Below are 17103 nucleotides of genomic sequence, written 5' to 3'. Positions count from 1 at the left end.
GCAGTTCTAGAGTCTGTGTGTGTCTGTGCCTCTGACTGTCTGTGGGCACCTCTGGCTTCTGCCTGTCTCTTCCATGGGCTCCTTCCCCACAGCCGGTCACCTGTGTGCCACACGGGAGGACTCACAGTGAATTCTAAGTAGAAACCAGAGATCCCACCTGTTAGCTGGCCAAAGCTGTCCTTTCGTAATGTTAGGGTGTGAGATTTAGAACCGCTGGCAAGGTGTGGGTGCTCTCCTCCAGGTCTTTGGTTCAAATCAGGAACGGTGACCATCACTGGCAACGTGTAGGGAACCGTGGGTGCGTGTACTATGGGTGCGGGCACGCCTGTGCGTGTGTGCGTGGTGGGAGAGAGCCGAAAGCTGAAGCGGGTTCTGCAGAAGACAGAGGCAAGACTGACCCGGCCGAGCACCAGCGTGCCGCTGTGGGAGACTAGAGGCCCAGGCCCTTCTTACTGGGGGAATCTGAGAGGACTTCCCGACAGAGGTGACTTTTCAGCCCAGCATCAGAGGAAGAGCACTTACTTCACCAATGGAGAAGTGAAAGTAAAATTTGAACTCTGAGCATAGTTGGCCACATTGTGGCTCCAGTTGTGGGTCAGACAGCACGCAACAGCGCCTGACACGTGTGGACGTTGGGTCCATGGTGTCTGCCTACTTTTCTCAGTCTGCCTTGGCTTTTTCCGTCTTGGTGGGTCTCATTTTGTAGGGGACACAAAGGCTTATGAAAGCATGCATTGTTTGGGGGTGCTGACCTCCAGGCAGTTAAACCAAGAAGAGAAATGACCTGCTCGTCCCTTTCCACAGCATCCGGCTGGCCGTAGCCCGTGGGGCTTTGATGGGGGTCCCGTGGGGGGGTTTCCTAGCTTCTGGTTTCCAAGGCTGTGCAACAGGAGGGAGTACAGTGACACCGGGGTGTGCTAGGAGTGGCAAGAACGTGATGCAGGCAGGGCACCTCCACGTGTCAGAGGTGGTTTTCAGGCCCCGCTCCAGGCCCGCTGCATCAGAAACTTGGGGGTCGGGAGTGGTGCCAAGCCCTGGTGTTTTCACTCGGCCCGGGGTTGAGGGAGCTGTCTGGCCCTGGTGGTGGGCCCAAGTGTGCCCTGACCGCCCAGGTGACAGGGCTGTCAGTGAAATCCCTGCGGAGCCTGTGCCCTCATCAGTGTCCTAGGAAGGAGGTCAGGAGGAGCCTGGACTTTGGGCCCTGCTGCCCCCTGGGGAGTAGGTGGGTCCTGTGCACACGGGACCCACAGGCCGCTCTTGCTGCACCCAGCATGCCACCCCATATAGTTGCGCTTGTCAAGCCTGGGCCTGGGAGCTCCCTCCTGCGTTAGCCTGGTGTGGGGAGCAGTGGGCTGCACCCAGGAGGGTGGGCACCCTCGTGCTTTCTGAGTCCTCAGATGCCCTCTCCATGGGCCCCTCCTTTCCCAGACCACCACCAGCACAGGCTCTGTTTCCGTGGGAGCACTTTCTGTGGGGCCTCTGCGTGCCATGGGTCCACTGTTCACGCATCCATGCTTCCTCATAACGCTGCTCCCCCACCCCTGGATCTTTGGTTTCCATCCCATGAGGCTGCCTCCGCCACTGCCCACCTCCTCCAGGGTCAGCGTCTCCACACTTCCCTTGACTTCCTACATCTGCCCTGCCTCATTCCTGGCCAGAACCTCAGCTGTCCTGGGATGCTAGCATCCAGTGAGCACCGCAGGGGCCAGATTGGGGGACAGAAGGCTGAGCAGGACTCTGAGGAAGGGGGGGGTCTCCATCTATCCTGCAGTTTCTTCTCCTGGTTCAGTGTGCCCCCCGCTGGGCGCAGCTGGCCCTGCTCTGTGCCTGGGGACCACCAGGCCCTTGCCTCAGCATGACTGAGGCCTTGAGGAGGCATCCGTGTTCTAAACCTGACAGTTACTGATTGCTCCTTGACAGCCCCACATCTGCCTGTGGGGGCCAGCTCTTGGTGGGGAGCGTCAGCACGGGGCACCCAAGTGTTTCCAGGCGTTCCTGGGCAGGTGCATCCCTCACAGTGTATCTGCCTCCCTAGGGGAGACCCCTCTCCTGTGGCTGTCAGGCAGGTGTCACTCCCGCACCCTTGTGTCCCCTTGCTCGGCGTGGATGGGTTGCATGTTGGTGCCGGCTCACACTGAGCAACTTGAGGGGCCTTCTTGGTGGGACTGGTGGTGTGACATTGGACAGAAAGTGTGTCAGGCCAAGCATGTGTGGGGTCTGGGGACTCCTGCGGAGGTGGTAAAGGCGTCAGGAGCAGGGGAGGGTGAGGAGACAGTAGGAAGATGTTCTTGGTGGAGCCTGGGCCCCTCCCAAATGGGTGGTCCAGCCTTGGAGCCCACCCGTTCGACCAGGAGAGCATGTAGGGTTCTGTTGGAGGTTCTCTGCATGTGCCTGTAGCCATACCCCCCGCCCCCCGCAAGGTGCCAGTAGGCCCTGTGGCAGGCCACAGCCTTGTGTCCACCCTCTGGTCCGTTCAGTGCAGCTCCATGCCAGGGACTCCACCTTTTGCTGCCGCTGTGGGGGTCCCAGCAAGCAGTGTGGGGGGAGAGCCAGAGAGAAGGAGCCCAGGCGTGTGGCCCCCGGGCAGCCCTCTGGGCCTTGGCTGGACAGAACCTGCTCCAGAGCTCAGTGCCTGTGGGGTGGGGGTGCACGGTCTTGTGCTCACGCGTGTGGCCACAGGGACGGTGTTACATAGCCTGTTCCACCTGGAAGCCACAGGGCGTTTTCTGAAAGCTCGGGTTTGTTGCTGCCAGTGGCAGAGGAGCGGGGCTGGGCCAGGGCCATATCTGCCACCCAGAGGAGCCAAGTGGCTTGGCAGTGGCCCGGACAGAACTTGGGGTGGAAGGGACCCGTGTGGCTGGGCTTGTGCGACCACTTCCACACAAGGGCCCTGGCTTGTACCTTGTCCTGCTGCCTTTGGGTCAGTGCCCATCATTGCTGCCTGCCTGTGGGACTGAAGGAAAGAGGAGCCCATGACCAGACTCCATAGACGTCTGCTCTGGCTGGCCTGGCACAGGGGTCATCCCAAATTACACGGCAGTCCAGGAGTCCCAGGCCGGCTCTGGATGATGGGGACAGGGGAGCTCAGGGGAACCAGCTTGGAGAAGTCGAGCTTGGCGGGCCTGGTGTGCACCTGCCTGTTGGGCCTGTTTGTTGCAGGAGAACAGGTGCGGACAGCAGCAGGGGAGAAGGGTGAAGAGGCTGAGGCCTTCTGACCACATACACATCACAGCCCACGTCTTCCCATGGCTGCCTGCCTGGCCCTTGGAGAGAGTCGGCCCAAAGGGGCTCCCTGTCTCCCCTGGAGATGGACTTGCCAGCACGAGGGTGGCATCCCCAAGTGGGCCTGTGTGTCACCCTGGGCACGTCTTGCACCAGGCCGGTTCCTGCTGCTGCTCCACTAACCGCTGCCCCTGGGCTGGTTCTGATGTGTGGTCCTCGTCACTTTGTGACATGGCTCCTGGACAACAGGCCCCCACGGGCCCCATCCCTACACGTGTGGTCATAGGATCCTCTAGACCCCGAAGCTGAGGCCCAGCATGTGTGGCCAGCTCGGGGGTGGTCCTAGCCAGGTGTGAGTCAAGGTGAGGCAGGGGCGGGGGTCAGACTGGGCCTGGATGCAGAGTGGAGAACCTTCCCAGCAGATGGACACTTGGTGGGGGGTGAGCAGAGCAGAACCGGCTCAGGCTGAACGTGCGTCCCGTGGGCTGGCCCCTCATGCCTGGGGCTGTAGGCACAGGACATCTTCTAGGCAACTTCAGGCTTTCTGACAGGTCGGCGTGTGACTCAGTAGCAGAGACCAGGGTCAGGAGAAGGGCGAGGGGCAGGGAGCAAAACGGCCTGCCCACCCATTTCCTGGTGGAGCGTCTGAGTGCATCAGCAGAGCCCCTGGGCTCCCTGATCCCTCCCATGCTCTGGGGAAGGGTGGGAGCCTCGCTGTCTTGGGCCAGGGGACCACAGGGCCCTGAGAAGCGTGTGTCCACACTTGTCCCCAGTGAACAGCCTCCTCCCCCCCACCCCCAGCCAAGGGGACCCCTGAAGTGCTCGCTGCGGTTGTGTATCTAACAGAGATCAAGAGAGACAGAGACATCCACGCCCTTGCTCCGGGTCAGGGGGTCTGTCCCACCCTGTCCCCAGGACACTGTGGCCCTGCGTGGCCTTGGCCACTCCCGGTGGTGCACCGGGAGGCTGAGAACACGTCGCCTTTTAAGGAGAAGATTTGCTGAGAAGCTGAGGGAAAACATTTCCCTGGCATTCAAGGAGCATTTTTCCTTCCTGTTTCTCTTAAATAAACCACTAGCAAGTTTTCAAAACAAGAAGAAAAGGACAGGGTCAGGGAGCTGCGGGGACCTTTGGCCCTTTTGCTGGAGCAGGGCTGGCGGGGGAGGGGCGCACAGGGAGCTGGGTGCCCGGAGCGCTTAGGATGGCCGTGTCCAGCTCAGCCACCGTTAGGCTGGGCCCCAGCCAAGACCCGCGGAGCGTTCCCATTTGGGCAGCTGGGCCAGACAGAGGCCAGCTGTGAGCTGGTCTGCTGCTCCCTCCGTAGACGCCGTAGGCGGGTGGGGCCGGGCCAAGTGTGGCGGCCCCCGAGTCCAGGTCCTCAGCCTGCCTGCCCCCAGCCCTCCGGCCCAGTCAGCACCCTGACCACAGCCCTCCCAGGTGTGCAGGGGGCCCGTGGCCATCCCAGCAGTGGTGCCTGTGGGTTTGCCGTGGTGGGGGCCTGCTCACTCCTGCCCTCCGCACTGCAGAGCAGGACTGGGGGCTCTGGAGGGTGCGTCTCCTGGAACTCCAAGACCCCTGGCTGCCTTATTCTGTCCCCAGGGCAGGTGTACACACTTCCCCTGAGTTTCTGCTCTCGGCGCGGGGGTGACCCCTCCTTGAGAGTTTATAGCCAAAGGTGGCCTTTTCTGGTCAGTAAGACGTCCTGACAGTATTGATTTGCAGTTTGTTTCTACAAGTCACAGTGTGTACCATTAAAGAATTTAGTCGTCCAACTAAGAACCAAGAGACTCATTCATGTTATTAGGCATTTTCCTTCAGTTTCTCAAACTTTCCGCCAGGAACCCAATTCTAAACCTTAAAAGGTTGGGGAGTCCTTGCATGTGCAGGAGGACTGTAGCATTGCTCTGAGCTGCTCCCCAGATGGCGGGGAGCCTATACCCTCCTACACCTCCATGTTGGGCGGTTGCTGCTGGGAAGGGCCATGTCTGCATATGGCCCTCCACTGGGTCCTCTGTTCCAAGGCCCGTGTGCCCAGTGTGGGCTCCAGTGTGACACTCAGTGACTTAATGACAGATCCGGCCTGGGCTGTATTCCCAGCTGGGGGCTCTGGGCCACCGTGTTGGTCACTTTTCCCTCTTAGGGGACGTTCCATCTTGTTTGTGGACCTAGGTTGCACACACCATGGCCCTGGCTCCGGCCTTTGGGCAGCTGGCAGGAGACTGGTTTGGGGCCCACGGCTCCCCCACCAAGGAGGGGGCCCCTTCAGCACCGAGAACTTTGGTTTATGGGCTAATTAGGTACTGATACTGGATTTGAATGAAAACAGACATTTCAAATATATGTATTTAGTCCTATAAAAATAGCTATAACAAGCCCATTCTGTTTGTATGACAGTATATTTTCATGGAAAGTAACTTTTTGTAAATAAAACAAACAAACAAACCTTTTGGTGCAGAGTGGTCATTTGAGCAGATCTCTGTAATGCCTGGCCTGGTTCATGCCCACCTGTCTGTCCCTGCCCAGATCCTGCACTGTGTGCTTGGCACGGAACCCAGGTGAGCAGGATAGGGTTGTGCAGGGGAGCCCCGTGTCGGCACACGGCAAGGGCTCTGGAAGACCAGGCAGCCAGATCGGCTGCACAGAAGGGTGGGGGCCCTGGGCTAGGGAAACTCACCCCTGTGTCCCACCCGGCAACCCTGCGGGCCAGGGTGGCTGCAGTGTCATCCATGAGGATGGAACCTGACTAGTGTGGTCACCACCCCAGCCCTTCACTGGGCCCAGAGCTGCCTGCCTGTCGTACATTCCAGGTTTGGCCCTGCGGCATTGGGCCTCTGGCATGTGTCTCTGCATCCCACTTGCCCCTTGTGGTGGCAGGGAGCTCAGCTGGTCAGGCCATGGGCCCCTGACAGTGGCAGGGGAGGACAAAGGCAGCTTCCTTCCGTTCCTGGCACCAACTGGGAGCAGAATCTCCTGGGGTGTCTCAGGAAGAGCCCCCTGGTTGTCCCACTGGCAGGGACAGCCCCGCTCATGTCCTAGGACCTGGCTCGTGGCCTCCATGCCTGTGTTTGTCGTGCAGTGACCCTCTGCTCCCTTCTCTCCGGCAGAAAGTCTAAAGCAAAGCCCAATGGAAAGAAGCCTGCTGCCGAGGAGAAGAAGATGTACCTGGAGCCAGAGTACACCAAGTCCAGAATCACCGACATCGGCTTCAAGGAGCTGGTGGTGCTGCCCCGGGAGATCGACCTCAACGAGTGGCTGGCCAGCAACAGTGCGTGTGGCATGGGGTGGGGAAGGGCACCACAGTGGCTGCAGGTGGTCACCTCCTCGAGGACTCCCCGGAGCTGCAGCCCGGCCCTGCAGTGCACTTAGGGTCTCCACCGGGGAGGGTACCAGGGATGGGCCGCCACTGCCAGGGACTGTCTGTGGAGCGGGTGTGCAGCTGCAAGGCCGGCAGCGCCAAGGTCATGGGAAGGCCATGACCTGTGGGAGGGGAGGGTGGCTCTCACCTCCACGCGCTGGGCCGGCCTGGGGCTCAGGGCTCACAGCATGTCTGCCTGCCCCACCCCTTGTGGAGGGGACTCCGTCTGGATGGCCACTGGCTCTCTGCCCAGCTTGGCGCTGTGCAAACACATGCCAGCCCACAAGACAGCGGCTGGTGGCCGTCTTCCAGGGCCGGTGCTCTGCTCTGGGACGTGTGTCTCTGGTCTGTGGTGCGTGCTGGCTGCCCCAGGGCCCACAGGAAGAAGTGCTGGGCCTCCTGGGCCTGCAGGGCACTGGGATACACAGCAGTGCTGCAGTGGTGGTTTTCACGCCTGGTCCTTCTCTTCTCTCACAGCCACCACGTTTTTCCATCACGTCAACCTACAGTACAGCACCATCTCAGAGTTCTGCACGGGAGAGGCCTGCCAGACGATGGCCGTGTGCAACACGTGAGTCTCTGCCGGGCTGCAGCCCAGCCCCTGCACCATCTCATGGCACCCGTGCGGGGTCTCCTCAGCCGTGTCCTGGCTGGGGCTGCACCTCCTGTCCCCGTGGGGCAGGGACACAGGAGGCAGAGCCCAGCAAGGGGAGGCACTCGGTGGTGTGGGTCCTACTGGGACATGGGGTGCCAGGAGCCAGCCAGAGGCTGGTGGCTGAGCTCCTTGGGGGTAGGGGTGAACACACCTAGGTTGGTTTCCTAAGATAGCAGAGCATTGTGAAGCTGCAGATGCTTCTGCAGCTTCACTTAGTTGAAGGATGGTTTTTCCCGAGAGCTCCCGCCCTGTGGGAGGGAGTGAAGAAGGGGCTAGCGAGGGACGGGGTGGAGGAGGGCACTCACTGCCTTCCTCGTTGGCTGGTTTTGTGGGACCGGGATGCCTTCTCAGTGAGTTTTCAATGGGCCTTGGGTGCTGTTCATTCTCTTCTGGAGGCTTGTGCACGTTCGTGTTTTCAGTAGGCAGGTACCTCAATGGGGCTTCAAGGCACCTCACTGGATTTGCAGTAGCTCCTGATTGGGGTGTGGGGAGGAGAGCCACTGCACGGCACAGGCTTGCCTTTGGCCTCTAATAGCAGAAGGGATGGAAGGTGGCTTCAAACAGGAGGCCAGGTGTGCTGGGGCTCAGCCTGGGGCTGTTGTGACTAAGGAGGCGGCACAGAAGCTCCTTTCTCACACCTCCTTTTTATTGTCGGGGCTACAGGTCAGGGGGCTGCAGGTCAGGGGCCAATGCAAGTACGCATGAGCTGCTAGCCCCTGCTGGCGAACACACATTTTGTGTGCTGTCCTGAGTTCATCCTGCCCACAGATGCTGCTGGCCAGGCTCCTGGGCACAGACCCAGCTCAAACGCAGGCAAGTGGAGCTCTCCTGTCACTGAGAGCCCACTGAGCCTTGGCACAGGCCTGGTGCTCAGCCCCGCCAGGCCCCACTGTTGTGGCCCCAGCAGGTCAGAGCTCAGGGCTAGGTCCCGTGCGAGCAAATGTAGACAGTAGTTGGCTCTCCACTCTGTCACCCAGGAAAGGCCACTGATGGGAGCCCAGGCATTACATGTGTCCCCATTGGCCATAGGCAGGGATGCCCCAGGGGAGGTTGGGGCTGGTGAGCTTGGAGGACAGTGATATGGGAGGGAAGTGCCCTCAGTAGAGTAGACTGCCCAGCGGCAGATGCTGGAGGCGGGTGAGGACGGTGTTTTAGAGCTGCCGTGTGTGTGGCACGCTCAGGAGGACACTTGCTGGCCCTGCCCGACCCAGAGGTATCAGAGGTGGCCTGTAAGGCAGGCGGGTGGGGAAGCTCGTCTCCTCTGCTCCCATGTGTCCTTCAGTATCCCTGTGTTTGAGAAGAGACTCCTGGAAAGCACGTAGAGCTTGGTGTGAGACTGGGGTGCCCACTTCTCGTTCTTCTCGACTGCAGCTGCTTTCACAGGGTCTTTAGGCTTATGGAGCCTGGCATACTGTACTGCCTTCCTAGCAGTTGTTTGGTGTCAAATTAATTGAAGAGAAGAAAACGGGTTTACCAGGGGTCCCAGAGCTGAGTGCTGCCCCAGGACCAACATGTCTGCCTGGGGCCTGGAGTGGGGCCTAGACATGGAAACCAGAGGGTGCGTTGGAGTCCCAGAGGTGACGTGAAAGGGCCACGCGGAGACTGTATTTGAAGAAATAATGGCTGAAGCTTTCCAAGCTTGGCAGACACAAACCTACAAATTCAAGGAACTGAATGAACTCCAAGTAGGACAAACTGAGGAGTCCATGCGCAGAAACGTCATCACAAAACTGGGCAAAGAGAAGGCCTTCCCGGAGCAGAGCCAACCCTCGAGAACACGGGCGAGTAACTGCAGCGCTCATCAGAAGCCTTGGGCCACAAGGAAGCCCTGCCACGTTTTTAAAGCGCCGAAAGGAAGGAGCAGTCCACCCCACAGTCCTCCTTCCAGCACACATGTCCTTCAAGGGTTTAGGTGAAATACGGACCTTTCTCAGATGGAGGAAGACTAAGAGCATCCACAGCCAGCAGACCTGCTGCTGCAGGGAGTCCCAGAGCGAGGGGACCGGACCGTCTGTGCAGGACGAGCGACAGGGATGGACCTGGGGACTGGCCCTGTGGAGCGCTTTGAGCCACACCCATGTGCTGGGTCACAGCAGGGGAGCCGGCGGTGGGCTGGGCTCTCGGTGCTCCTGCCGGAGTGGTGGGAAGTTGGTGCAGCGGACAGTGTGGAAAGCAGGCAGAGTATGTATTTTATACTCCTGTGAGCAACCTCTGAAAAGTTGTGTAAATGATGTAGTCGAAGTCGTAATGGGTAAACTGAAAGGAAGGACTAAAACATGACCCAAAAGAAGGCAGGAAAGAGGAGATACTAGGACGAGAAGCAAAAGGGACAAGCGGTAAACAAAAGATGGTAAAAAATTCAAACACACCAGAAATCCCATAAATGTCAGAGGGCCAAATAGAGCTCCCAGAGTCGGCCACCAGCCGTGGAGGCTGTGCTTCCAGCCCCGCGGGCGCCTGAAGCTCCGGACTGCATCAGACCCTGTGGTAAAATTGCATTGATAAATTAGGTACAGAGATAAGTAGTGATAAAATGGAACAGTTACAACAGGGTGCCGTCATAGAAGCTACGTGAACGTGGTCTGTCTCTCAAGGTCTCTTATTGCACCGTACCCACTTTCTTCTTGTGATAGCGTGCGACCATGAGATGCCCACATGGGGCAGCGAAGGGGGGTACTGAGGCAGGCGGCGTGGTACGCCATTCTACCGTTCTCAGCCTCTGACGCTGCGTCCGAAGGAGGAGCAGTGTCTGCTTCTGGACGGCGGCTGCCACGAGGAACTGAGACCAGGGAAAGTGAAGCCACAGGTGAAGGGGCTCCACTGTGCAGGAGTGGATTTCTGAACTGAGCCAACTGTAAGCGTTCACGAAATGCTTCACGTGCATTGACGTCTGTAGGTTAAAACTAAAAGGGTAGAGAAGCTGTATGCACAGAACAGCAGGAAGCTGCAATGGCTCTGTGAATCCCAGACACCGAAGACCTCAGAGCAAAGTAAACCAGGGGGGATAAAGAAGATTGCATATTTACAAGAATCAGTTAATCAAGAAGTATTGATCTTAAATGTGCACCAAGTAGCCGCTTTTACACAAAATAAATGGACAGAACTTAGAGGAACGGAGAGAAATCACCTCAGAGTGGGAGACTTTAGCTCTCCTCTTTTGGAGGCAAGACAGGGCTGGTGGACAGCAGGTCAGCAGGGATACAGGACGGAATGGCACTGTCGGCCAGCTGGGCTGGATGCATTTCACCGTTGGCAGCAAAGGACGCGTTCTGCTCAAGTGCGCATGGAATGAACAGTCACCAAAGGAGATGGCATCCCACCTCACAACAGCCCTTCGCAAATTTGAAAGAATCAGAATCGTACTACGTTCCTTATCTGCCTGTCATGGGATTAAACTAGAATCAGTAACAGAAAGATAACAGGAAAATCTCCAAACACTTGGGAATGAGCACGTTTCTAAATAATCCCCAGGTTAGAGAGGAAGTGTCAGAGGGAATTTGAAACGTTTTAAGCTGAGCACAAATGAAAACGCAGCATACCTGAATTTGTGGGACACAGCAAAGCTTTGAGGGGAATTTATAGGGTTATGTGTTTATTGTAGGAGAAGGATCTCAAATCGGGAACTAAGCTTCCATATTAAGAAACTAGAAAAAGAAAAAATAAACCCAAATTGAGCAGAAGAAAAGAAATAATGGAGTAGAAATCACGGAAATTTATTTCTGAAAACAGGAAAATCAATGAAACCAGAAGCTGATTTCTCGAAAAGATCAATAAAATTGATAGGCCTTTTACAAGATGACAAAGAAAAGGTGCCGTATAAGGAATGAAAGGGGTGTCACTGTAAACTCAGCAGATACTAAGAGGATATTAAGGAAACATACCAAAAATCCCTACATACATAAATTGGACAGTTTGAACGGACCAGTTCCTTAGTAGGAACAAAATACCAAAATTCACTCAAATGGACAGTGCTGTACAGCAAGAAACCAGGAATGAAAGGCATCCACGGTGCAGAAGAGCTAGAAGTGCCCCAATTACTGTATACGGCATGGTTGTGTAGAAAACCCCGAGCCGTGTACAGCTGGAGCCCCAAACTAAGAGAACCGCACCATTTACAACAGCCCCACAGACGACGAAATGCTCAGGGATAAACCCGGGGAAGCACACACACGTCTGCACACTGCGAAGGGCGAGGTGCTGGGGAGCAGCCATGGAGAAGCCTGCCCGGGTGCCACGTGGGAGTTCTGCGGGGTCCGTCTGCCCCCTTCCTGCCCTCTCGGTCCGAATTCCAGCAGAGTCTTTGCAGAATGAGACAAGCTGGCTGACTGTGCGTGGACGGGCACAGTCCCTGGTCCCACTATTCAGGACAGCGTAGGGGACAGACCCACAGATCAGGGGGGCAGTGGAGGGTCCAAAAATAGACCCACACAAAGGTGGCCCTCTGATTGTTGACAAAGATGAAGAAGAAAGTGCAGAAAGGGTAGTCCTTTCAACCGATGCTGGTGGAAAAGCCAGTCATCTGTGTGCAAAAAAAAAAGTGAATCTTGACCGAAACCTTTATGCCAAAATTAACTCCAAATGGATTCTAAATTGTGAAACTATTAAGACTTCTGGAAGAAGATGAGGAAATCTTCATGACCTGACTCTAGGGGAGGAGCTCTTGGCCGTGACACAAGGCACGCTCACTGGTGAGAAAGAATCAGTAATACTGTAGGGCGTAATCAACAGTTAGAACTTTTGCTCTGAGAAGGACGCTGTTAGGAGGAAGAATAGACAAACTACGGGCTATAGTCATATACCCAAGAAGGGACCGGCGCCCAGCGTGTGAGTATCCCTCACAACGCAGGCGTGCGAACAGCAGCTGGTCCCCAGTGGGTCCAGGCCTCGACACAGAGGTCAGCAGAGAGGACCCAGGAGAGCAGACAAGCCCCTAGAGCAGCAGGTGGGGACAGCGGGCCCCATGCTGGCAAGGATGTGACGGCGGAGCGATGCACAAGCCAGTCTGACGGTGGTTTGGTGGCCTCTTACGGGCCCAGCAGTGCAGATCGTGAACATTCATCTTAGACAAGTGAGAGCTTGTGCTCACACAGAAACCTGCCCAGGAGCATTTATAACAGTCGGAGCCATAATTGCCCCAAACTGGAAACGAGCCAGGTGTCTTCCAGCAGGCGAACGGCTGGGCGCGCTGGCCCTTCCACGCTGGTGGGGGCGGGGGCCGCGGGGCGCACATGGAAATGTGGCTGGAGCACGGAACCCGGCTCAGGACGTCCTGTGGCGTTTCCCTGGGGCCATCCCTGGTGTGCTGGGGACTTACCGGGAGAGGGGGTGGGAGCTACCTGGCTCTCTGGACAGGTGAAGCTGTAGGCCTGCCTGCCAGAACGCATCCTCTGTACTGCACGGTAATTTAAAAATGAAAACAAGCGGAACGTCGAGAGCACAGTGTCTCGTCTTTCAAACAGAGGGGCGGTCCTCATTGTCGCTCAGGAGCTAGTCTCTCTGGGCCGCACGCTGGGGAGACACGTGTCCCAGTTTCTAGTTGCAGCTGTGTTTTCTGACCCTCTGGCCCCTGTGGCCAGGTGCATCAGCATCCACATGCGGTGCCGGGGGGATTGGTGGAACGGAAGTCTGTGACGCCCGCCTGGCCTTTGGGCCTTGACCTCTGGACCTCACTGCAGACGTGGGCCTCAGCCTGGCTCCAGAGGCCGGGCTGCTCCACGTCCCTGCACAGGGACCCCCTCAGGCTGTGCAGAGTGACACAGAAAGGGGCTTTGCCTTCTCGTCCTCAGGTGATCTGACCCGCCCTGTGCCCGTGCCCGTGTCTGGGCCGGCGGGAGGAGGGTCAGCAGAGCCACCTTGTGGCGGGGAGGGTGCTAGGGCAGCTGTTCTAATGCACAGGAGCGCCGTGCTGGATTTTTACTTCCTGGGGGCAAGCAGGGAATTTGGCAAGCTTCTTAGGGCTTTGTCTAAACTAGCTCCCTTGCCTGCTCATGTTCCTGGGCCTTGTGGGGCACCTGGCACCAGGCTCTTGTGAAGCCCGGCCTCCCTGTGGGTGCGTGGCAGTGCCCAGGAGTAGCCAAGTAGCCCTCTGCAAAGCCCCGACACCCCAGTCACACCCCAGACCTTCCACCCCCAAGTGGGCAGGTCTGGTGCTGAGTGGCAGTCGGGCCATGTCCCCTTATCCACGAAGGGCTGGCCTCCTCCGAGGGCCTGTCCATTAGTGTGGAGGCCGTGCATTCCCGATCTTCCTGGCCAATCCCACACCCTGCCTGGGGCGGAGCGGAGCCCCAGTTCCTACTCAATGGAGGTGGGCTTGCTGGAGCAGAGGCAGTGGCCGTAGAGCTGTCTTGAGGTCACTTGGCCAGGGTCAGGCTGGCCATGGGAAATGGGGACCCCCCACTGTCCCGAGGACAGGCCTGACAGAGTGTGGTAGGAGTGGGTTAGCCTTCATGGCTGTCATCCAGGGGTACTTGGTACACTCAACAAATCAGGGCAAGGTACTCTGAGCCAGTCTGGGGTCCCCGAGCAAGGTGGGATGTTGAGGTTTGGGGAAACCTAGTCTAAGCCGATTCTGAGGCCAAGTGAAGCCAGCTGTGTGAGGGGGGTGAGGGGGGTGTGGGTGGTGCTGGGCAGAGGGAAACGTCTGTGTGAAGCCTTGTGCCCGAAGGCGGCCCGTCATCTGGCTGGGGCAGGGGGCTGAGAGGGTCAGAGTCTAGGCCACTCAGTCACTCACGGGTACAGCCCCACACCCACATGCACCACACCCCTGAGCGGACTAGAGGCCACCCCGCCCCCCTTCTGCTCTCCTGTGGCTCCCGGTCCAGCCCTTGGTGAGCCAGCCTGCAGGAGCACAGCAGCCCTCTGGGGGAGACGGGAGCAGGGGTGGGGAGAGCAGAGTGGCTGCCAGATGAGTGCCCATCGGGCACTTGTGTGTGTTCTGCTGGGGAGAGAAGCACTGGGGCAGGGGGCAGTCCGCACTCACACAAGCTGGGAGACTCGCACAGTGAGAGATCCTGGGTGTCTGCCCGCAGGTGCTCCAGCTGTTCTCACTGAAGACTGGTCACCCAGCCCCACTGGGCCAGTGGAGGGCATGTGGCTCCTAGTAGGGGCAGCAGGGGTGTTCCCAAGGGTCGAGGCCTGGCTGACAAGTCACAGCAGTGTCCCTGGAAGAGGCAGGGCAGCAGTGAACAACGTGCCCTCCATACCTCTTCAAATCATACAAAACACGCGTCCCTCTAAAGGAATGAAACTTGCAGGCACACGGTAGAGAAAATGAACACGCCTTCTGTTGACGTTGTACACGTGCGTTCAGACGGCATGCTCTGTCCTGGACGTTCAGAATCGGTGCAGGCAGACCCCTTATGGGATGCAGCTGAGGGTCTCCAGCTGGTGGGAAGCAGTGTGTCTCCCCTGGGGGCTTTGGGAGGAGAAGCCTGGACACCTGCCACACCTCCACCCCTGGGACCGGGGCAGAGTGGGGTCGGGTAAGAGTCGCTGGGTGTCTCTGGGGCACCGTGACCGGCCCTCTCTGTCCCCACAGACAGTACTACTGGTACGATGAGCGGGGGAAGAAGGTCAAGTGCACTGCTCCCCAGTATGTCGATTTTGTCATGAGCTCCGTGCAGAAGCTGGTGACCGACGAGGATGTGTTCCCCACGAAATACGGTATGTCTCTGCCCCGCTGTGCGCCTCCTTGCTGGGCGGCTGTGGCTGCCGATGCGAAGGTGCCAGACCTGCGGGATGGGGGGGGGGGGGCAGCTGTGACACCGGGGCTGTAAGGCCAGGCAGGTGCGCTCTGGCAGGGGTCAGCCCAGCCTAGATCAAGATCGCACCCACCCCAGGCTCTCGGGCCTGTTCCCTCTGCCGCCCGCTCCACCCCCAGTACAGTGGGGCCGCTGCAGGCCACCTCACTGGGGACCTGAGAGCCAGCAAGCAGTAACCGCCGCCCTGTGTCCCGACCTGGGCGGGTCCTGGTGGGGGGCTCCAGGCCAATACGGAGCCAGCAGGAGGTACCCGTGCACCTTGGTTCCTGTCCTCTGTGGCCCAGGCCATGTAGAGGCCCAAGAGCATCCATCAGGGAAGCACATGTGACCCCGGGGCCGAGTCCAGGCTTTGGGTGGTGTATGGCAGGGTCTCGGGCCCCTTGATGCAGATTACCTCTTGGGGCCAGGCCCAGGGTGACAGGTCACTCGGGTATACCTGCCAGTGGGCTGCTCAGTGGGGAGGGTGTGGCAGGCAGGAGCCCTCCAGGCTAGTCCTGCAGATGATCTCCTTCCTGACGGTGGGGGCCCAGGCCCCTGAGAGGTACCGCGTCGTGGGTGGAGTGCAGTGCGGGCTGATGCTGTGGACTCTCTCCCCAGGCAGAGAATTCCCCAGCTCCTTCGAGTCTCTGGTGAAGAAGATCTGCAAGTACCTGTTCCACGTGTTGGCGCACATCTACTGGTCCCACTTCAAGGAGACCCTGGCCCTTGAGCTGCACGGACACTTGAACACCCTCTACGTCCACTTCATTCTCTTCGCCAGGGAGTTCAACCTGCTCGACCCCAAAGACACCGCCGTCATGGACGACCTCACGGAGGTGCTGTGCAGCGGCGGGGGCGGGGGGGAGGGGGCCAGCAGCGGGGGTGCGGGGGCACAGAACCACGGGAAGGAGAGGTGAGCCCCCGGCCGGACAGGCGCGCACCTGTGCAGAGAGACGGTGGTGCGTGTGCCTGTGTGTGTGCGCACACGCACCGGGCACGCGCGGCGGGAGGCCTGAGAGGTTGCCGCTGCCCCCCACCCGGCCCGGGCGCGCTGAGTGTGGGCTCCCCAGACGCTGGCAGGCCGTGCATCGGACCGGCCCCCTGCCGGGGTTTTCCTGTTGGACGGATGAGTGCCGCTTGTCAAGAAGGACCTTTGGATTTCATTCGTTCGCTCAACAAACGTTTATGGGACTGCTGGTCTGAGTTTCCTTCTCCTGTGGGGCTTTCCTTTCCTTGGTCTTCCATGTGGCCCCCACTCCTCCCCTCGGGGCTCTGCTGTTTGAGAGAAATACACCCGTGGGAGCTGGGGCTCCTTCCCAGGAGAGACTTGGGCTCACTTTGGTTTGTTTCCAGGGTGGGGCTGTTTTAGAGATTCCTCCCCACCCCCCCGCCCAGGCCTCCCTCTCCTGGCCTTGCTTGGATCTTGGCTGCCAGTGGCTCAGCGCGGGTGGGGTGGGCGTGGCCAGGGGTACCCCATAGGGGCCCTGACCCTGTGGCTTCGTTCCCCCCTCTCCTGCCCTGCTGCCCACGAGGGCCCCTGGACTAGCTGGGCCTATAGGACCGAGGTGCATGGGCGGGCAGCCTGTGTGGAGACGCGGCTGTTGGCGGAAGGCTGGGTGTCCCCACTCCGCTCACCTGTTCGGTCGTAATAAAAAGAATTCGCTCAGGTCAGTGCCTGTGTGTATCCTCGGCGTCTCGGTGACCCGTGCTGAGGGCGCCAGGGCTGGTGTGATACCAAGGGTGGCCTGACATCAGAATTGTTTCAACATGACTTTAATGTGCTGAACTCACTCATGTTCTGAACCCTTGGGCAAACTTGCCTGCCCTGCAAGAAGGCTCCTGGGCCCTGCTGTACCCCTCAGGGCCTGCTGCCATCTCACTGGAGCTCATGTTTCTGTCCCTGTCTGGTCAGGAGCTCCAGGTAGTGGGGAAGCCTCCTTCCCGCTGTCCCCTAATCACTGGACACGTCCGCAGCATCCAGGCCGCACCTGTCACCAGGTAGGAGACCTCACCATCTCACCAGCCCTGACGTCTCCCACAGAAGCCAGCAGATGTTCACTCCCAGAGGGCTGGGCTCCTCTGACCCGAGCGTAGCCACACTACCCCGCTGCTTCCCCAAACCCTGAAGCTGG

The 17103-nt window shown here is 58.8% G+C and overlaps 1 protein-coding gene across 2 annotated transcripts in view; it reads left to right on the top strand.

Annotated features, from left to right (window-relative positions):
• The window catches only part of MOB2 (MOB kinase activator 2), a 77083-nt gene extending 60446 nt beyond the window's left edge, over positions 1-16637 (top strand). For both annotated transcript variants that reach the window (XM_025862035.2, XM_073889767.1), the window contains exons 2-5: positions 6327-6487; positions 7055-7148; positions 14770-14894; positions 15590-16637. In XM_025862035.2, coding sequence (XP_025717820.1) covers positions 6327-6487; positions 7055-7148; positions 14770-14894; positions 15590-15888 — 679 coding nt within the window. In that variant the 3' untranslated portion in view covers positions 15889-16637. The remainder of the gene's footprint in view (positions 1-6326; positions 6488-7054; positions 7149-14769; positions 14895-15589) is intronic.
• Positions 16638-17103: the final 466 nt, after the last annotated feature.

The sequence above is a fragment of the Callorhinus ursinus genome, unplaced genomic scaffold, assembly GCF_003265705.2.
Source record: "Callorhinus ursinus isolate GAN/ISIS: 27379988/994484 unplaced genomic scaffold, GSC_fseal_2.0 scaffold118, whole genome shotgun sequence".
Taxonomy (NCBI): domain Eukaryota; kingdom Metazoa; phylum Chordata; class Mammalia; order Carnivora; family Otariidae; genus Callorhinus; species Callorhinus ursinus.
Note: the sequence above shows the minus strand (reverse complement) of the source record. Positions and strands in the feature narration are given on the sequence as shown.